General features: G+C 42.2%; 1 protein-coding gene across 1 annotated transcript in view; it reads right to left on the bottom strand.

Moving 5' to 3' along the window:
- Nucleotides 1-19,659, bottom strand: part of LOC126108624 (something about silencing protein 10) — a 155,766-nt gene that overhangs the window by 17,758 nt on the left and 118,349 nt on the right. Inside the window, exon 8 of the mRNA XM_049913937.1 lies at nucleotides 5,109-5,350. Within this exon, the coding sequence (XP_049769894.1) occupies nucleotides 5,109-5,350 (242 nt within the window). The remainder of the gene's footprint in view (nucleotides 1-5,108; nucleotides 5,351-19,659) is intronic.

Here is a 19,659-nt window from a genome sequence, read left to right as displayed (position 1 = left end):
GGGGCAAAGTTGAGACAATAGTGTCAACTAGTGTAATTCACATATCAATGACTGTATACCCAGGATGAGCCAACCACTCTGACAACAGATAATTAAGGCTCCTCTCGCAAGAGCAAGAAGTGGTATGGCACTGGAGCTTGTCCTATACGTACACCAGCCACCAGCAATAGTGGCTGTTTCAACTGAATACACAGACATAAGCCTAACATTTGACTTTCACAGCCATCTCCATTCCCACACACACAACTTCATACTTCTGCAGTTAGATGATAGCGGATGGGGGGAGCAGTACACTGTTCCGAGCATGTGGGGCAGTGGTACAGTAAGCCGAGCAAGTGGGGCAGGCACACTGAATCAATCATGTAGGGGAACGGCACAATGAGCAAAGCATGGAGAGGGTGCCACATTGAATCAGACATGTGCGGGAATGGAAGACTGGCCAGTTGCATGGGGGAATGGCAGATTCAGTCAAGAATGTGAGGGAGTGACAGACTTAGTCAAGCTCGTGTGGCGAATGGCAGACAGAGCAAAGGATGTGGGGGGAATGGCAGATTGACCCAGCTGTGTGGGGAAATGGCAAATTGAGCCAAGTGTGTGAGGGAATGGAAGATTGAACCATCATAGGTAGGAGAGGGGGAGGGAGGGACGGATTGAGCCAAGAGAGTATGGAGGGGTAGGGGGGGCACATTCAGCCAAGCATGTGGGAAATGGCAGACCGGACCATCACTCAGAGTGCTGTACGGATGACACGACATAGTAATAAGCGTCCCTGGCATAGAGAAACAACTGAAAGAGTTGAAAACAAACATGTCAGGAGGTCCAGATGAAACCTCAATTTGTTTTTGCAAAGGCATCAGTCCCTCGAATGAGATTTTCACTCTGCAGCGAGGAGCTTCTGTAAAGTTTGGAAAGTAGGAGACGAGGTACTGGCAGAAGTACGGCTGTGAGGACTGGGTGTGAGTCGTGCTTCGGTAGCTCAGATGGTAGAGCACTTGCCCGCGAAAGGCAAAGGTCCCGAGTTCGAGTCTCGGTCCGGCACAAAGTTTTAATCCGCCAGGAAGTTTCGTCAGTCCCTTGCTTTGTTTGCATTTATCAAGAATTTCACCCTCAGCACAAAGTCTCTGCAGAAAAGTGTACATGACTCCTGTATATACAAAGGATAAAAGAACGGACCTGCAAAATTACAGACCAATATCCTAACAGTGGTTTTCTACAGAATTCTGGAACATACTCTGAGTTTGTATATAATATACTTGTTCCATAATATACTTCTTAGACATCAAAAATCTCCTGTCCACAAATCAGCAGGTTTTTAGAAAGCATTGCTCATGCAACACCTTTTCACAATGGGATATACTGTGATTCTACATTTCTGGAAAGTATCTGACACGGTACCCCACTGCAGACTGTTAACGAAGGTATAAGCATACAGAATAGGTTTCCACACATCTAAGTGGATCGAAGACTTCTTAAGTAATAGAACCCAGTATGTTGTCATCGACAGTGAGTGTTCAGGAGTGCCCAGGGAAGTGTGACAGGACCACTGTTATTTTTCTACATACATAAATGATCCGATGGACAGGGTGTGCAGCAGTCTGCAATCCTTTGCTGATGATGTCTACATCTACATCTCTATTCTGCAAACCACCATGAGGTGCATGGCAGAGGGTAGGTCCTATTGTATTATTAGGATTTCTTCCCATTCTATTCACGTACGGATAGTGGGAAGAGTGATTGTCTGAATGCCTCTGTGCGTCTAGTAATTATTCTAATCTTATCCTCACGATTTCTAATGTGAGTTATGTGTACGTTCGTGAAACTTTATTAATCTATCTTCAAGAGTCTTCCAGCTCACTTCCTTCAGTATCTCTGTGACACTCTCCCATAGATTAAACAAACCTCTTGACCATTAATTCTGCCCTTCTTTGTATATATTCAATATCCCCTGTTAGTCCTATCTGGTATGGATCCCACACACTCAAGCAATATTCTAGGACCAATCGCTTGATTGATTTCTAAGCAATCTTCTTTGTAGACTGATTGCACTTCCCCAGTATTCTACCAGTAAACTTTAAATGAGTGAACCTCTGTGATCATTCTATTTCATACTCCTACAAAGCGTTATACCCAGCTATTTGTATGAGTTGGCCAATTCCAACTGTGAATCATTTATGTTATAGTCATAGAATACCACATTTCTTTAGTTTGTGAAGTGCAAAATTTTACATTTCTGAACATTTAGAGTGAATTCTCAATCTCTGCACCTTTTTCAAATATTATCAAGATCTGACATAATATTATGCAGCTTCTTTCAGATGGTACTTCATTATATATAATTGCATCACCTGCAAAAAGTCTGAGGTTACTATTAATATTGTCTGCAAGGTCATTAATATACAACATCAAGGGGCCAAAACACTTCCCATGGAGCACATCTGAAGTTACTTCTATATCTGACGACGACTCTCCATCCGAGATAATGTGCTGTGTCCTCCCTACCAAAAGTCATCAATCCAGTCACAAATTTCACTTTATATCCCATATGACATACCTTTGATAATAAATGTAGGTGTGGTACTGAGTCAAATCCTTTTTTGGAAATCAAGAAATACTGCATCTACCTGATTACCTCAATAGAAAGCTTTCAGTATGTCATGTGAGAAAGTGCGAGTTGGGTTTCAAATTATCAATGTTTTTTAAATCTGCGCTAGTTTGCATTGAGGTCATTTTTTTTCAAGATACCTCATTATGTTTGAGCTCAGAATAAGTTCTAAGATTCTACAATAAATCAATGTCAAGGATATTGGACAGTAGTTTTGAGGATCACTTCTGATGCTGTAGTGCTATGGTGTACTGTGCTGTGGTGTATGGGAAGAAGTCATCATTCAGTGGCTGTAAGCTGATACAACATGACTTAGACAAAATTTCTATTTGGTGTGATGAATGGCAGCTAGCTCTAAATGTGGAAAAATGGAAGTTAATGCAAATGTGTAGAAAAAAAACAAATCCATAGTGATTGGAAGCAACATTAGTTTTGTGCCGCTTCACACAGTCACATCATCTGAACGTGACAGTGCAAAGCGATATGAAATCGAACAAGCATGTGAGTATTACAGTAAGGAAGGAGAATGGTCAATTTCGGTTTATTGGCAGAATTTTAGGAGTGTTTGGTTCCTCTATAAAGGAGACCGACCATGTACAGAACACTAGTGCAACCTGTTCTTGAGTAGGCTCAAGCGTTGAGTATTTGGGAATCCGACCTGGTCAGATTAAAGAAAACATCAAAAAAATTCAGAGGCGGGCTGCAGATTTGCTACCAGTAGGTTCGAACAACATGTAAAAATAACACAGATGGTTTGGGAACTGGAATGGGATCTCCAGTGGGAAGGCAATGTTATTTTGCAGGAACACTATTGAGCAAGTTTATAGACAGTTGCGTCCAGAACCATGCTAATGCCACACATTGTACAGTGCATTGCAGAGTATGTATGTAGATTCAGATGGAGAGTGGCAGATTAAGCCAAGCACGTGGCAAATGGCAGATTGTGTCAAGTGTTTGGGGGAACGGCAGAATGAGCCAAATGTGTGTGTGGGGCGGGGGGCAGATGGCAGCATGAGCCACATTCATGGAGGAATAGCAAATTGAGCCAATTGTCTGGGGGTATGGCAGATTGAGGCAAGCAGGAGGGGCTAGAGCTACACATGCTATACGTGTGAACCCGACACCCAACACCCAACACCCAACACAAGGACAAGGCCGAGCCAAGAGTGTGGTGAAATAGCAGGCCGAGCCAAATGTACGAGGGAATGACAGGTTGAGCCAAGCATGTGGAGGATTGGCAGATTGAGCCAAGCATGTGGGGGATTGGCAGATTGAGGCAAGCACGTGGGGGATTGGCAGATTGAGCCAAGCACGTGGGGGATTGGCAGATTAAGCCAAGCATGTGGGGATTGGCAGAGTGAATCAAGCATGTGGGGAATGATGGAATGAGCGCCAAGTATGTGGGAGGAATGGTAGAATGCGTTGAGTGTGTGTGTGTGTGTGTGTGTGTGTGTGTGTGTGTGTGTGTGGAGGAGGTGATGGCAGACTGAGCCAAGTGTGTGGGGAAATAAAAGACTGAGGCAAGTGTGTGGGGGAATGACAATATGAGCCAAGTATGTTGAGGAGGAGGGGGCAGGGGGCAGACTGAGCCAAGTGTGGCAGAATGGGAGACCGAGCCAAATGTGTTAGGGAATGGCTGGTTGATACAAGCTAGAGGGGAATTGGAGATAGAGCCAAGCATGTAGGTAATTGGCAGACTGAGCAAAGCATGCATGGAGTTACAGATAGAGCCAAGTATGTGGAGGGAATGGCAGGATGAGCTGAGTGAGTGTGTGGGGGGAGGGGTGGCAGACTGATCCAAGTGTGTGGGGAAAGGGAAGATTGAAGCTGATTCCACAACCAATCTACTGCCATGCACTGTACAGCACCCTGCAGATTGAAACAAGTGTGTGTGTGTGTGTGTGTGTGTGTGTGTGTGTGTGTGTGTGTGTGTGTGTGTGTGTGGTGGGGGAAGGGGGGGGGGTTGATGGCAGACAGCCAAGTGTGTGGGAGAATGGAAGATTAATGCAAGTGTCTGGGGGAACGGCAGACTGAGCCAAGTGTGGTGGAATGGCAGACCGAGCCAAATGTGTGAGGGAATGACAGATTATGTCAAATATGAGGGGAATAGCAGATTGAGCCAAGATGTCTGGGGCTGGCAGATTGAACCAAGAGGGTGGAGGGAATGAGAGACTGATCATTCATAAAGCATGTGGGGTAGATGGCACACTGACAAAGCATTTGGTGTGGGGGAGGCATGGAGTGAAGTGTGGGTGCAGGAGAGGGACTGCACCACACTGAGCAAAACATTTGAGGGGCACAGCACTTTCTGAGTCCTTCGTGTAGGATAGCATCATACTGAGCCAGGACACACTGAAGCATGAGACTTTCTGCGTGTGCTCCTTCTCATACTACATTTGCTAATTTGTCTGTGTCAACTGTCTATCAACCATTTGGCAACTGCCATAATATCGTCAAACCGAAAAGTAAAATAAGGTGTGTGGCCAGGCTGCACACAGGCAGTTACCTGCACTGCTGGAGCTGCTGGCGGCCAGGGCACGCAGCGCTGGAGTCGCCGCAGTGGCGGCAGGTGCCGGCGCACTTTCCACTCCCTCTGCAACCTCCGGCTCCTCCGCCTTCCTTTTCCTCCTCTTCTCCACCGTCGGGATTCCCTCCCGGACCGTACCGGACTCGTCACTCGCTCCGTCTTCTGTGAGGGGAGCGGACAGCAGCCTGAGGGCCTTCTTCTTTTGCTTCTTCTCTGGCAACCTGAAACAGTCCGTAGTATGACAGTCGGGGAAGTCCTGTTCGCAGAACACTCGGCACGAGTGAACTGGTCACTCCTTAATAGTATTTGTGCCTGCAAAGAAAACTAATTTCCTACAAACTGCAATTTACACAACCAAAACAAGCAACACTAGTAATTCTGTACATATTTCATATTCGCACATCTAGCCAAGTTGTAAGTACCTTTCTCATCATTAATCTTATGTTATCTGCCCTTATTGTCTTTCTTCAGACCATTCGAGTAAATTCCAGTATTACATTAACTGCCCTGACAGCTGCAGTCTTACCAATACTGAAAGTAACAGTGGAGCAATGCCAGCAAAACATTTATAAACTATATTTCAGTGTACAGAGCCCACCAAAAAAATGTATACACTCTTTGTCAAGCTCTATCGATGTATCGATACTGTCGTTCGATTTGAGTTACGAGTGTGTTGTAGTATGGTCTTTGGCTCAACAGATGTTAGTACTTTCATCTCAGTATTGAGAAAACAAGATGGCTGGAGCACGCTTGACATTCGAACAATGAAAATGTATTGTGAAGTGGTTTTTCACATTTGATAATGCCATTGAAGTGCAACGTCAGTGGAAGGGGGAGTTTGAAAGAGAACTGCCAACCCGCCTAACAATTAAATGCACCATTGACAAGTTTGAATTGCACGGAACGATTTGTGATATTCACAAAGGAAGATCAGAAAGACAGCGTACAGCTACAAGTCCCGCTTCGTCAGCTCCCGTGTCGGAAATGTTTGTTATCTCTCCACAGAGGTTTGCTACGCAATGTGCACTTGAAGTGGGGGTTAGCAGTAAAAGTGTACGAAGAATTCTAAAAGCTGCAAACTGGAAAGTTTAACTCCACGATTACTGCACACTATTAATGATGACGATCCTGATCAACGGATGCAATTTTGCAGTTGCTATCAGCAAATGGTAACTGATGACGAACTATTTGTGATGAAGGTAGTGTGGAGTGACGAGGCACAATTTAAACTTAATGGAACCATGAATCAGTATAAGAGTGTGTACTGAGCATCGGAAAAACCGCATGTTTATATGGATAAAGCGGTCAATCTACCAGGGGTTCACGTGTGATGTGGACTATAATCTAGGGGCTTAGTGGGACCCTTTTTCTTTGATGCTACTGTCACAGGGGAAGTGTACCTGGAAATGTTATGCACATTTTGCCAGGTATGTGTGTGCTTTACGGAGCCCTTGAAGAGGACTTCTACCACAACAGGATGGGGCGCCACCACACTACAACCTAGCCGTACGAGCTTTCCTGGATAACAATTTTCCAGTGCATTGGACTGGACAAAGTGGGCCCATCAAGTTCCCCCCATGGGTGCCAGACCTAACACCTACGGACTTTTACTTGTGGGGAACTGTGAAAGATAACGTCTATCGACGTGAGCCTCGTACACTGGAGGAACTTCGCCAGGGGATTACAGTGACATGTGCAGTGATCTCCACTGTAACACTGACTGACATAGTTGCGGTGGCCGCTCGTCGTCCTGTTACGTGCATAGCCGCCAACGGTGAACATTTTTAACATTTAAAGTAACCGTGTACAAAACTGAAGATTGTACAACATGTCTTATCAATTATGAAATGTAAAATGAACACATAAGTAACACTTTTCGTTCCTTAAAGTATGTATACTTTTTCTGGCAGACTCTGTATTTGCATTAGCTTTATTCCAATATATTCACACAAATTTGTTTCTTTTCTGTTCTATGTGTAGCTTACAAGACTGCAACAATGCAGCCTCTTTATTTCTCAATAGACATGGAGCTTTGCAGTGCCAGCCACCACAATGATGTAGCAGCCTACCAGAAACCACAACGAGACAGCTGCATTCTCAACAGCCTCGTTGCACATTATTACAATAATTAAAACAAATGAAGTCAAAATCATTGTAACTATACTCCATACACATGACAGAAATATACAGTTTTGTACTGTAATCTGACTGACAATGGACTTGGTCTGTTAAAATTGGGCGCAGAATTTCACAATTCTGAACTTGAAACTTCTGAGGAGTGACCCAAAGGTACTTTTTAGAAAAAATTATGTTCTCAGAGAATATTCAAGTTTCGCCATCACTGAATGCTACTCATCTGCTACTTAATAACTATGAACCTCCACAGAATATAAATAATCAATACTACAACACACTCCTATTTTCTGCATTGAAGACCCTACATAAATAGTGAGAAAGTTAGTAAAAAAAAGAAAATATTATTAATATTTCTTTTGCTACAAAACAGAAACACATTCATGTATGTGAAGTTTTCTCGTTCTAGTCAACAGGATACTATGAAAATACAAGATGCATTCAATAAGTAACGTAACTCTTTTTTTCTGAAAGCAGGTTGGTTTTGTTCAGGATTCCAATACACCATATCATTCTCCACTCTTTTGGTTACAAAACCCTATTTTCCAACAAAATATCCATTCAGTACAACAGCTTTATGCCACATTACTGGAAAGGCCAGTACGCACACACGGTACCACTCTACTGGTCGATGCTGAAGTCAATGTTTTTCCTACTTCAATAACCTTTCCATCATTCCTGTACTGCTTCCGCCAAAGTGCATCTTTCATTGGGCCAAACAGATGGAAGTAGGAAGGTGCAAGTTCCAGGTTGTAGGGTGGGTGTGGAGGAACAATCCAATGAAGTTTTGTGGGCTCCTCCCGGGTGTGCAGACTTGTCTGAGGTCTTGTGATGGCACAGATAAGAAGTTTGTTTGCACTTTTAAGACAACAAACATGCTCAAGTTGTTTCTTCAATTTCCTGAGGGTAGCACAAAACACTTTCGTGTTGCACCACTAGGGAAGACATCAAACAGAATAACCCCTTCAGAGTCCCAGAAAACTGTCGCATTGGCTTTACTGGTTAAGGGTGTGGCTTTAAACTCTTTGTTTCCAGTTCAAAGTGACGAATCAACGTTTCATTGCCTGTGATGATGCTCGGCAAAAAATTGTCATGATTGGCCTTGTAATGCACTGTTAGGCGGTGAGGGACCCCCGGGCAGACACCTTTGAGCACTCCAGCTGCTGGATGAGTGTGTTAGCACTACTAACAGAGAAGTCCAGTTGAGCAGCGAGATGTCTGATGGTGATCCATCGAACACCTCAAGTCAAGAGTATCTGTACATTCCAACGCTGCTGAAGTTGGAATGTACACAGGTGATAGGACAGGTTAATGCGACCTCTTTGCGATGACGATAGACCCTCGCCCGACGACTCACCACGCTTTTGTTAACTGCCAGGTTTCTGTACAAATTCTGCAAGCACATAGGAATATCTGCGATGCTCTGGTCTTCCACCAAAAGAAACTCATTTACAGATTACTGCCAGGAATGCATTACAGAAAGCTTTGTATAGTGCCACTTCATGAAATTACAGGGGCTGAAGCAGGAATATTCCACTACAAATTCCACATTTTTTAACCAAAACTGATCGAGAAAAAAAGTGTTGCATTACTTACTGAATGCCCCTCATGTCTTCACCAAAGAATACTGACCAAGATTCAAATACTGAATGTCGGGTTATAGGGGTACAAAACCTCGATATCAACTTCGTACACAAGTTAAACTCCCCGTCACCTTAGCTGTTCACTAATATCAGAAGCTGGGACAGGTAAGTTTTAGGTTTCAGCAGTGTCTGCAGAGATGTGGCGTGGCAGTGTATCATGCTCGACTACTGCCTGACGATACCAGAAAGTGAATGGGGAAGCACTTTCACAGACAGCTGCCTGTCGATCCCGAAAAAGTATCAGAGATCGACTATGAAGTGTGCAACATGTTGAACAACTCTGAATGGAATCACTTGTTATCTTTAATTAACCATCTTGCATGTTCACTTAATAAAGATTGGCAATTGCTCACTTTAGCTGTGGACCAACACCTCCATCCACATTATTTGCTGTTACAAAGCTATGCTTCCGTCTGAGCTGTGATTTCTCTTATCTCATTTTTGCGGTCCTTACCTGAGGTGTACACTGGTGGCAGTAGTATCGTTCTGCACCTGTTGCAAATGTCAGTTCTTTAAACTTTCTCAATAGTGTTTTATAAAAAAAAATACCTTGTTTACCCCCAAGGAGTCCATCTGAGCTTGTGGCGCTTCTCCGTAATACTTGGGTGTTGAGGGAACATACCAGTAACAAATGTAACAGAATGTCTTCCCCTATCCGATCTGACAGAGATTCCAAAGACTCGAGCAGTAGTCGAGAAATGGTTGCAGGTGTTTTTTGTATGCTGTGTCCTTAATAAAAAAGCAACACTTTCCTATAATTTTCCCAAGACACCCCCAAATCAACCATTCACCTTCCTTACAAATGACTTTATGCACTCTTTCCATTTAATGTCACTCAGATATGTGACAGATCGGTGCATACCTGAAAAGAATGAGGACTCTGTCTAGGTGTGATGCCAAGGACTCAGTTACACAATAAATTCAAAACAAAAGAACATCTAATGCAGACAATATTTCGAGAGCAACAACAAGCAGTGTCGATTACTCGTGGCATGTAACACAAACACGACAAACAGCAGATCTAGACGTCTGAGGTTAGAGTATAGCTTACAAAATGAGGTGCCATCATCCCACACTGTTTCATAGTCACCCTCACGCTACACAGTTCGCTGTGTCCCCACAGGCAGGCTCTGCTTGGAATGCAAATGCCACCTATCCTTTCCTCTCTTCCCCTCTTCTTGGGAATTGCCTCAGCATTCCCCCGGTTCTCCTCACTACTGTCTTCATCCTGTGTTTTTCCTAGCTGTCCTCTTCCCATCCATTCTCTTTACAAACCCTTACCTTTTTAATCTTTTTTCCTCATACTTGTCTTATAGAGATTTTTCAAATGTTATCCACTAAAGCCTTTCATTTCAAACAATGGAAAATCCAGGATGGAATGTAACAATATTACGAAAAGGAAAGTTGCTACTGAGCATATAACGGAGATGCTGAGTTGCAAATAGGCACAGAAAGACACACACGCGCGCGCACGCGCTTGCATACACACACACACACACACACACACGTGCTTGCACACACACACACACACACACACACACACACACATTACTGAAATCTCTGGTAACTGAAGCCTTTCATTTCTCATATTTTCCATTTTTGTTACACCTATCCAAATTCTCAAAAATTCCACTTCAGTTGCTTCCACATTATTTTCTTCCCTTTCCTTTGCGACCAAGGTATCTGCAGCGTACAACAGAATTGGTACACTGGGTCTAAATGATAACTGTTTACAACGTACCACAGTGGAATATGTGGAAGCGAGATGAACAATGATACCTGGGATACTTGCAATCCATCGAGCTAGGAAATAGCCTCACATTGGACTACAATAGCTGCCTGAACTACAGTGTTTCCACTCTCCGCAATTCATTTTTTCCTCGGTAAAACTGTCCTTCAATATTAAAAATCTTCGTTGTTGCACTTACAAAATGTAAAATTGACGACTGTGTAGATATATTGTAATTTTTACAGCATAAAATTAAAAATTAACTATTTTGTTTGTCTAGCCTTATCATTGCAAGATCACTGTGCTTTTAAGGGTTAATACATTCAGCTTTATGTCCACACACCATATCGCCACACTCCCATAGGCCTTGTGGATGGCACCCATATCCCACACTGGCACAGCTTTTATATTCACTGAAATGTGTTTTCCCGCATGCCACATGATGGCCGGCTATAGAATAGCTGGAGGAGTTCATAGTTTGTTGACTAGATGCAGCAGAAGTTGATTTACAAGTGTGCCTTTACTGAACATGTTGCAAGAACATCAGACAATATCTGTCGGAACTGTCAGAAAGAAAAGAAAGGGGTTGTCAACAAGCTTCAAAACATGAAAGCTAAAGCAAAATTACTTTTTAAAATTTTTTTATGCATAAGGGGACATATTTTTTTGGGGAAGGGAAACATGATTTAAATTGCCTCTCCACAAAACATCAAGCAACCACCTAAGAGGATTCTATGAATTAAAAAACAGGCATTACAAGAACAATAAAACGTAGGTTATGACATGAACGAGCCTGGTAGAGACTGTGTGAATCAGCTTTACAGCTACTACATGATCGCAAGCAAAACAATGAAGTGCTGGGAAAAAAAACTTTTCTTTCATGTTTTCCTAATGTCTACTGTGAATGGTTTTACTTTTTACAAGGATGTCACCAAGCAAAAGATATCTCTAATGGAGTTTATAAATAAAGTTATCATGGACTTACCAGCTGCACAGTCACTGGAACCAAAACCAAGCACTTGATTCGATGGAAATTATGGTCACAAGGTAAAACCCGCTGCCAACAAAGTATACGCCATGTGCTACTCCAAAGTTTTCTCTGACAAAGGAAATAGAATGGCAAGCTGATAAGCAAACTAAGCAGACTGTGGTATAAAGACTGCAGTGTTGGACTTCATGTACCACAGTGTTTTCAAAACTACCATTTGGAAGTAAATTATATATAAATTAGACAAAAACATTTTTGTCTTAAAATATGAAATAAATATGCATTTGTGAAGGTCCTTTAAAAAAAAAAAAAAAAAAAAAAAAAAACTACGAAGTATGGGGTTTAAAATGATGCCAGATGTATGCTTTTAAGATGCTTGACTATTGGGTTGTTATTATTTAAGTCTGTCAGAAAACTGTCAGTTGACCTACGCAATCAAAGGGGAGAGGCAGCAGTGCTGAACACGTTAGGTTCAGATCAAATTACAAACATAATTAGTTTTTGTATAACGTTTACAGAAGTCTCTCTTCTTTTATTACCCTTATGTCACTGTTTAAATTAATTATGCCACTCAAATAGCCAACTACAGTGGTAGTGCAAGAGTCTGAGAGAATACTGAAAATCCCTTCGGCACACACGTGCTATAGCTAAGGTGGCTTTTGTAGGCCAATCTGAGTTTATACCCTGGCCTTACAGACGCAAGTATCCTTTATCAAATGATTCATCTCAACTTCCCGTACATCACTGCTGTACACTGGAAACAATTATTTTTTACATCAAGCATGAGCAACCTTTGGTAAGCCACAGTCCTGATTCACACACTCACTCAATCTTGTGGGCCGCTTCATCACGTGATGCGACAGCAGTGCTCCTAGCGCATAAAGTCAAAACTGTAGCGTCCCTGATGTTCATGTTTGCAGGGTAACGTACTGATACGAATGGCACCCCTTTCCTAACATGCCACATCAACAAATTATGATTCAAAACATGCACTTTTCAAGGTATGAGGCACATTCCAAAACTGAGGTCCAGAGACAGATATTAAACTGATGGCAGGCCAGAATGAAGTCTCACACATGCAGCACTGTCTACTGACTCTTTAGGAAACTACTGCAGTGTCGGACTGATTCAGTAGTCGTTTGCCAGTCACTGAGAGCAGATCGTGATGGCTTAAAAAATCGTAGATCCCGCCAGTTGTGAAGTGCACAGTGGGATTAGATTTTTGCCCACAAAAGGATCTTCAGCGGCTGAAATCCATCTTGAGTTATACCTAATGTACAGACCTGAAACAATGAGTTTGAAAATGGTGTCACGAAATGCAAAATGGCCGCACAAATGTTCAGGCTGAACAGCAGAGTGGCAGGTCCAGTATTCGGACCATCGTAGTTGGTCAACTGATTGGCGATTGACGATTAGTGGCCCAGCTTATGAACTCTAAAATGTTGCTCAACCTCAGTTTACAGGACTGTCACTGAACAGCTTGAATATCAGAAACTGTGTGTGAGGTGGTTCCAAAAATGCTCACTGATCAGCGCGGACAGAAAAGAATGTGTAGTGCACCGCAGTTTTTGAAGTGCCATAGACAAGACAGAGGTGATATGTTTTCTCACATTGTTATGGGCGCTGAGACCTCGATATCATACACTGACATAGAATCAAAACAACAGTAGATGCAGGGGCACCATTCAAGTACATGAAAAAAAAAAAAAAAAAGTAATCTCCACTCTCGAATTAAAACATAATGGCTACTGTTTCTTGGGACGAAAAAGACATCCTTTCGATCGATTTCATGGACCATGGATCAACAATTACAGCTGACATTTACTGTGAAATGCTAACCAAACTGACATGTGCAACCCAAAATCTATGTTGTGTGAAACCATCATCTGGCATAACATCACACCACTGCCAAAACTGAGGAGAAGACTCAAGGTTTTCATTGGGAACTTTTTGAGCACCCTCAGTACAGTTTCGACCTTGCACCAAGTGGCTATTTCCTCTTCTTGCATTTGAAAAAGTGGCTGGGTGGACAACAATTTCAAAAAAGATGATGAACTCGAGACTGGACTAACTGACTAGTTCAATTCCTAGCATTGCTTAAAGTGTATAGATATGAATGACAATTATGCGGAAAAGTGAAATAGATATGTAGTAAAATATTTCTCTCAATAAAAATCTTTTATCGTGAGTTTATTTTTTTTATGATCAAATGGACAATAGTTTTGGAGTACACCTTGAACATTCATTTTATGTTCATCTCATCTTCAGGTGTTTACTTTTTTTTTACATGTTGTGGGAACTGTTTCTTTGCTTAAAAACTTCCATTGCAAAATTCTGGAATGCTCTAGTAAAGAAACAATGTTCACAAAATGTACATAAACGTGAACTCTGAAGGTCGGATGCCAGGCATTTTGAAATGTCAAAGGAAAATAAATGCCTGTAAAAGCAACTAGTTTCAGTTCATTCATTTTAAATTACCTTCAGTCTCAAGACCTGCAGTTTTCTAATACATCCACAACAGACAAGAATTATTTACTACTATTAATATGAGAAAGAAACTTGAGATGAGAAGAGAGCTGGCAAAAATATCTGAAAATGCGGCCCAGGCAGAGTACACTGCGAGTGCCTCTCACTGTCTCCCACAAATTTCTTCTGTGGGCCGGACTGAAACCAATGGCAGGCAGGACCCCTGCAGTGATCCTCCTTGTGTTTACATCCTACATAATATATTAGGTGTATACAGGGTTATTCATAATATCTCCTGGTTTCCAAAAGATGACCGTGCAAAAACTAGGAGATATACATGAAAATGACACATATCAGTGGATAGAGTGTCTCTCCAAGTTTCGATTTGGAACAGTGCTGTGGTGTGGTTACAAACCACACCACTAGGTGATAAGTGTGACAGAATGTGCTCAGAGTGGAGTGACGCACGTATTTTGTGTCCTCGATTTCGCTACATGTGAGTCACTTGTGACAGTTCAATGACTATTTTGTACCAAACATCATGCTAAAGCTCCAGTAGTAAAAAGAATCTGTGAGTGATACAACACATTCTACGAGATGGCTGCTTACGTGGTGCCGAGTAAACACACCAGCTGTGAACATTGGCAGAGAAGTAAAATTTAAAAATTTCCCAGTGAATTACACGCTTGAAGAGATTTTGGGATTGCACCCGGTCGTCATAAACTTCACTCCACGATATTTCCACTGGACACCTGTCAGTCATCTTCAGGTGAGTCTTTGAAGATTGATGAAGACGGTCTCCACTCCATCTTATATAGCACGCTGATAGTATTGCTGTGCGTGTGTCAGAATCACGGTGACAGAAGGACACCACCACGTGGGTGGCAGTGCCCTCATTGGTGAAACTGCAATGATCAGCTGTCTTCGGTGTTGCCACTCTCCGCAGTCATCGGACTATTCTGGCATCTTTGTCTGGAGCAAATCTCAGAGATGACGGGCATTATCCAGCAGGTATCTGCTGTTACACTCCATTAGATTTTCCGCAATGCATATTTGAACCGATTCTTTTATAATGGAGTCTCAGAAAAATGTTGCTGTGGCCAAAATTAATGTTTTGTCATACTCCATTGAATGTCTGTTGGAGATACAACGTTCCCACACACACACACACACACACACACACACACACACACACACACACACTGATTTGTACTTCCACTCTTCAGGTTGACATCCCAAACCATGAATGTGCTTAAAACGCTTGTACACAGGGCACATACAGTGTTGGATGCCCATAGTTTACTTAAAGAGCTTGCACATTTAAGGACAGTGTTCAGAGACAATGGATACTTGACCCGGTAAATTACCAGGGCATTCTCACCTAAAACCAAGAACAGGGAATTGGATGAAGAGGAGAACGTGCTAGCAAAGCCCTTATCTTTTCTTCCCTTTTTTGCAAATATTTCCTTCAAAATAACAGGAATCCTTAATAATTTTCAGGTGAAAATGATTTTCCAATCATCATCTAAGATTTCAGATCTACTGGGATCAGAGGAGGATAACTTGGTACTGCGGAAGACGGGAATTTTCAAAATACCTTGCCAGTGTTGTATGGCCTATACAGGGCAAACAACGTTCACAGTGGAAGAATGTTGCACAGAACACAAACAGTGCATTTGTCTTCTGCAACGCAGCAAGTCTGCAATTGCGGAACATTATATCTCGAAAGGACATTCAATGGAGTATGACAAAACATAAATTTTGGCCACAGTACATCTTTCTGGGACCCCATTACAAAAGAATCCATTGAAATAAGCATTGCAGAAAATCTAATGAACCGCAACAGCAGCTACTAGCTGGATAATGCGCAGAATCTCGTCATCTCTGAGATTTGCACCAAAGACACCAGAATACTATGATGACTGTGGTGGGTGGCAACACCAAAGATGGCTGATCATTGCAGTTCCACCAGCGAGGATGCTGCCGCCTGGCTGTGTGGTCCTTCTGTCACTGTGACTACGACACATGTGGCGATACTATCAGCACTCTATATAAGACGGAGCGGAGGACATCTTCGTCAGTCTTCAATAGCTCACCTTAAGATGACTGTCAGGTGTCCAGTTGAAACATTATGGAGTGAAGTTTATGACGACCAGCTGCAATCCTGAAATCTCTTCAAACATTGGCAGAGAAGGTAGAGCATGTGCGAGAGACATTCTTCGGGATCCTGACGAGATCGACAACACGTACGAGCAGAGACTTTAAAATACTGCAGTTAAATGTCTGGTGCATTTTATGCAAATGTCTGCGAGCAAAAGTGTACCGGCTGCAGGTCTTACGTGCACCAACTACTCTGGACATTGAGCTTCATTCTGACTTCTGAAAGAATTTGCAGCAGCTAATAGAGGAAGACACATTTTCCACAGAAGTTGGTATTCAGTGATGAAGTCCATTTCACGTGTCTGAGAAGGCGAATCTTCATAATGTGGGTGTTTGGACGCACAATATCCACAAAGGATTGTGGAACACATTTGTGATTCACTTACAGTTAACATCTTTTGTGTCACATCCACTACAAAGGTTTGTGGACCATTTTTCTTTGTGAAGAAAACTGCGACCGACTTCGTGTACCTGGACTTGCTACAGCAATGATTTACACCACAATTACAGCGAGACAGTGGAGACTTCTTTTTGCAGGAAGACAAAGCTCCACCACACCTTCTTTCAGATGTTTGTGATTACCTCAGTGCCAGACTGCCTCACTTTCTGATTGAGTGGCCCTCACAGCCACCTAACTCTGCATGATTTCTTCATGTTGGGTTATGTCAAAGATCACACGTTTTTGTCTGCAGTGTATGATACGCATACACCTGTCTGATCTTAAAGCATAGTGGATGATGATACAGCTCTAACTAAAGTACAACACAATACACCTTTTGCTCTCATATTATTTTGTAACACTGACAAAGCATATTCTCTCGCTGTGAGTTCAGTGATTTATTTCTATGATTGGAGACTCATATTTCTTCTGTCACATTTATTTATCTTCCTTTTATCACAAAGTCTATGTCTCCATATTTATGAGTTAGCAGGGTGAAAAACTGATGGTCTGGAACCGTACAACCGCTACGCTCGCAGGTTCGAATCCTGCCTCGGGCATGGATGTGTGTGATGTCCTTAGGTTAGTTAGGTTTAAGTAGATCTAAGTTCTAGGGGACTGTGACTGCAGCAGTTAAGTCCCATAGTGCTCAGAGCCATTTGAACCAAAAACTGATGATCTTATGTGACAAATTATGTTTCCACTTACCAGGTATCAGCAGAGAATTTTGATCTTATCAACATATAAAACTGTTAAAAATCCATTATATTAGGTTGGTCCATAAGTTCAGAGCATACTTGTTTTGCATGTTGGTATCCCAGTTGCTATGGGTTTATTTACCAATTGTCATTTTTTATTTGTAGTTCACTGTTGATATTTGAGTTTACATATTGCCATTTTGTGATCTGGATAGAGTGAATGGACCAGTAGACACTAGAAAATGGAGTGCCAAGTCGAGAAATCAAAACATTTCCAGCATATTCTTCTGTTTGTATTCAATAGATGGTTGACAGGAGTAGAGGCAGAGTGTATGGAGACAATGCCATTGGACAGAGCAGGGCAAGAAAATGAGTTTCTCATTTTAAGGAGGATTGTCTTGACATTAGTGACTCTCCACATTCAGGAAGATCGTCTAGGTTTGGTGAATATCATTTAAATGCATTAATCCACAATGGTCTGTGTCAGCATACTCAAAAACTGGCAAATATGATGAACTGTTATCGTTCCACCATCGTGCAACATTTGTATACAATGGGAAAGGTTTAAATACTAGGTGTATGAGTACTGCATGCTTCAAGTCAAAGTCTCGCAAATCAGTGGGTGGCCATATGTACACCTCTGCTTGCTTGTGATCAACTGGTTCAATGAACAACACTGACCATTCCCCTCCTGTATCGTTATTGGTGGCGAGAAAATGTGTCTTTATGCCAACATCAGAAAAAGAAAGGAATAGTTGAGTCAAAACAAAACAGCAGCTTCTGTTATCAAGACCTGTGTGCATCCACAAATGATAATGTTATGCATGTGGCATTCCGTAGAAATGCTGGAACACGTGAGGCAATACTGACCTTATGACTTATCTTAGAAGAAAGATTAAGGAAAGGAAAACCTATGTTTCTAGCATTTGTAGACTTACAGAAAGGTTTTGACAATGTTGACTGGAATACTCTCTTTCAAATTCTAAAGGTGGTAGGGGTAAAATACAGGGAGCCAAAGGCTATTTACAATTGGTACAGAAACCAGATGGCAGTTATAAGAGTAGAGGGACCCAAAAGGGAAGCAGTGGTTGGGAAGGGAGTGAGACAGGGTTGTAGCCTCTCCCCAATGTTGTTCAATCTGTATACTGAGCAAGCAGTAAAGGAAACAAAAGAAAAATTTGGAGTAATAATCGAAATAAAAACTTTGAGGTTTGCCGATGAGATTGTAATTCTGTCAGAGACGGCAAAGAACTTGGGAGAGCAGTTGAACGAAATGGACAGTGTCTTGAAAGGAGGATATAAGATGAACATCAACGAAAGCAAAACGAGGATAATGGAATGTAGTCGAATTAAGTCTGGTGATGCTGAGGGAATTAGATTAGGAAATGAGACACTTAAAGTAGGAGTTTTGCTATTTGGGGAGCAAAATAACTGATGAGGGTCGAAGCAATCTTTAACCGAGACTTCTGAAGAAAATTTATTTAATAAAGGTTTGCAAGAAGCCAGAGATCTGTAGACTGGCAATGGGAAGGAAAGCGTTTCTGAAGAAGAAAAATTTGTAACATCGAGTATAGATTTAAGTGTCAGGAAGTCATTTCTGAAAGTATTTTGTATGGAGTGCAGCCATGTATGGAAGTGAAACACGCACGATAAATAGTTTGGACAAGAAGAGAATAGAAGCTTCCAAAATGTGGTGCTACAGAAGAATGCTGAAGATTAGATGGGTAGATCACATAACTAATGAGGAGGTATTGAACAGAATTGGGGAGAAGAGGAGTTTGTGGCACACCTTGAGTAGAAGAAGGGATCGGTTGGTAGGACATGTTCTGAGGCATCGAGGGATCACAAATTTAGCATTGGAGGGCAGCGTGGAGGGTAAAAATCGTAGAGGGAGACCAAGAGATGAATACACTAAGCAGATTCAGAAGGGTGTAGGTTGCAGTAGGTATTGGGAGATGAAGAAGCTTGCACAGGATAGAGTAGCATGGAGAGCAGCATCAGACCAGTCTCAGGACTGAAGACCACAACAACAACAACAACAACAACAACAACAACACCATGCATGTGGCGGAACAACAACAGTGCGGTGTACTACGAATTGCTTCCCCGAGGTGTAACCATCACTGATGACATTTATTGTCAACAACTGTGACGTCTTCCACGCGCAATCTGAGAACAACATTTAGAAGACTGTGTGAAGTGATGCTACTCCACAATAATGCCATTCTGCATTCTGCTAGACTGACAAAAACCATTATATGGGAGTTGGGTTCG

The sequence above is a fragment of the Schistocerca cancellata genome, chromosome 11 (genome assembly GCF_023864275.1).
Source record: "Schistocerca cancellata isolate TAMUIC-IGC-003103 chromosome 11, iqSchCanc2.1, whole genome shotgun sequence".
Lineage (NCBI taxonomy): Eukaryota > Metazoa > Arthropoda > Insecta > Orthoptera > Acrididae > Schistocerca > Schistocerca cancellata.
This window is presented reverse-complemented; position numbering and strand designations above follow the sequence as displayed.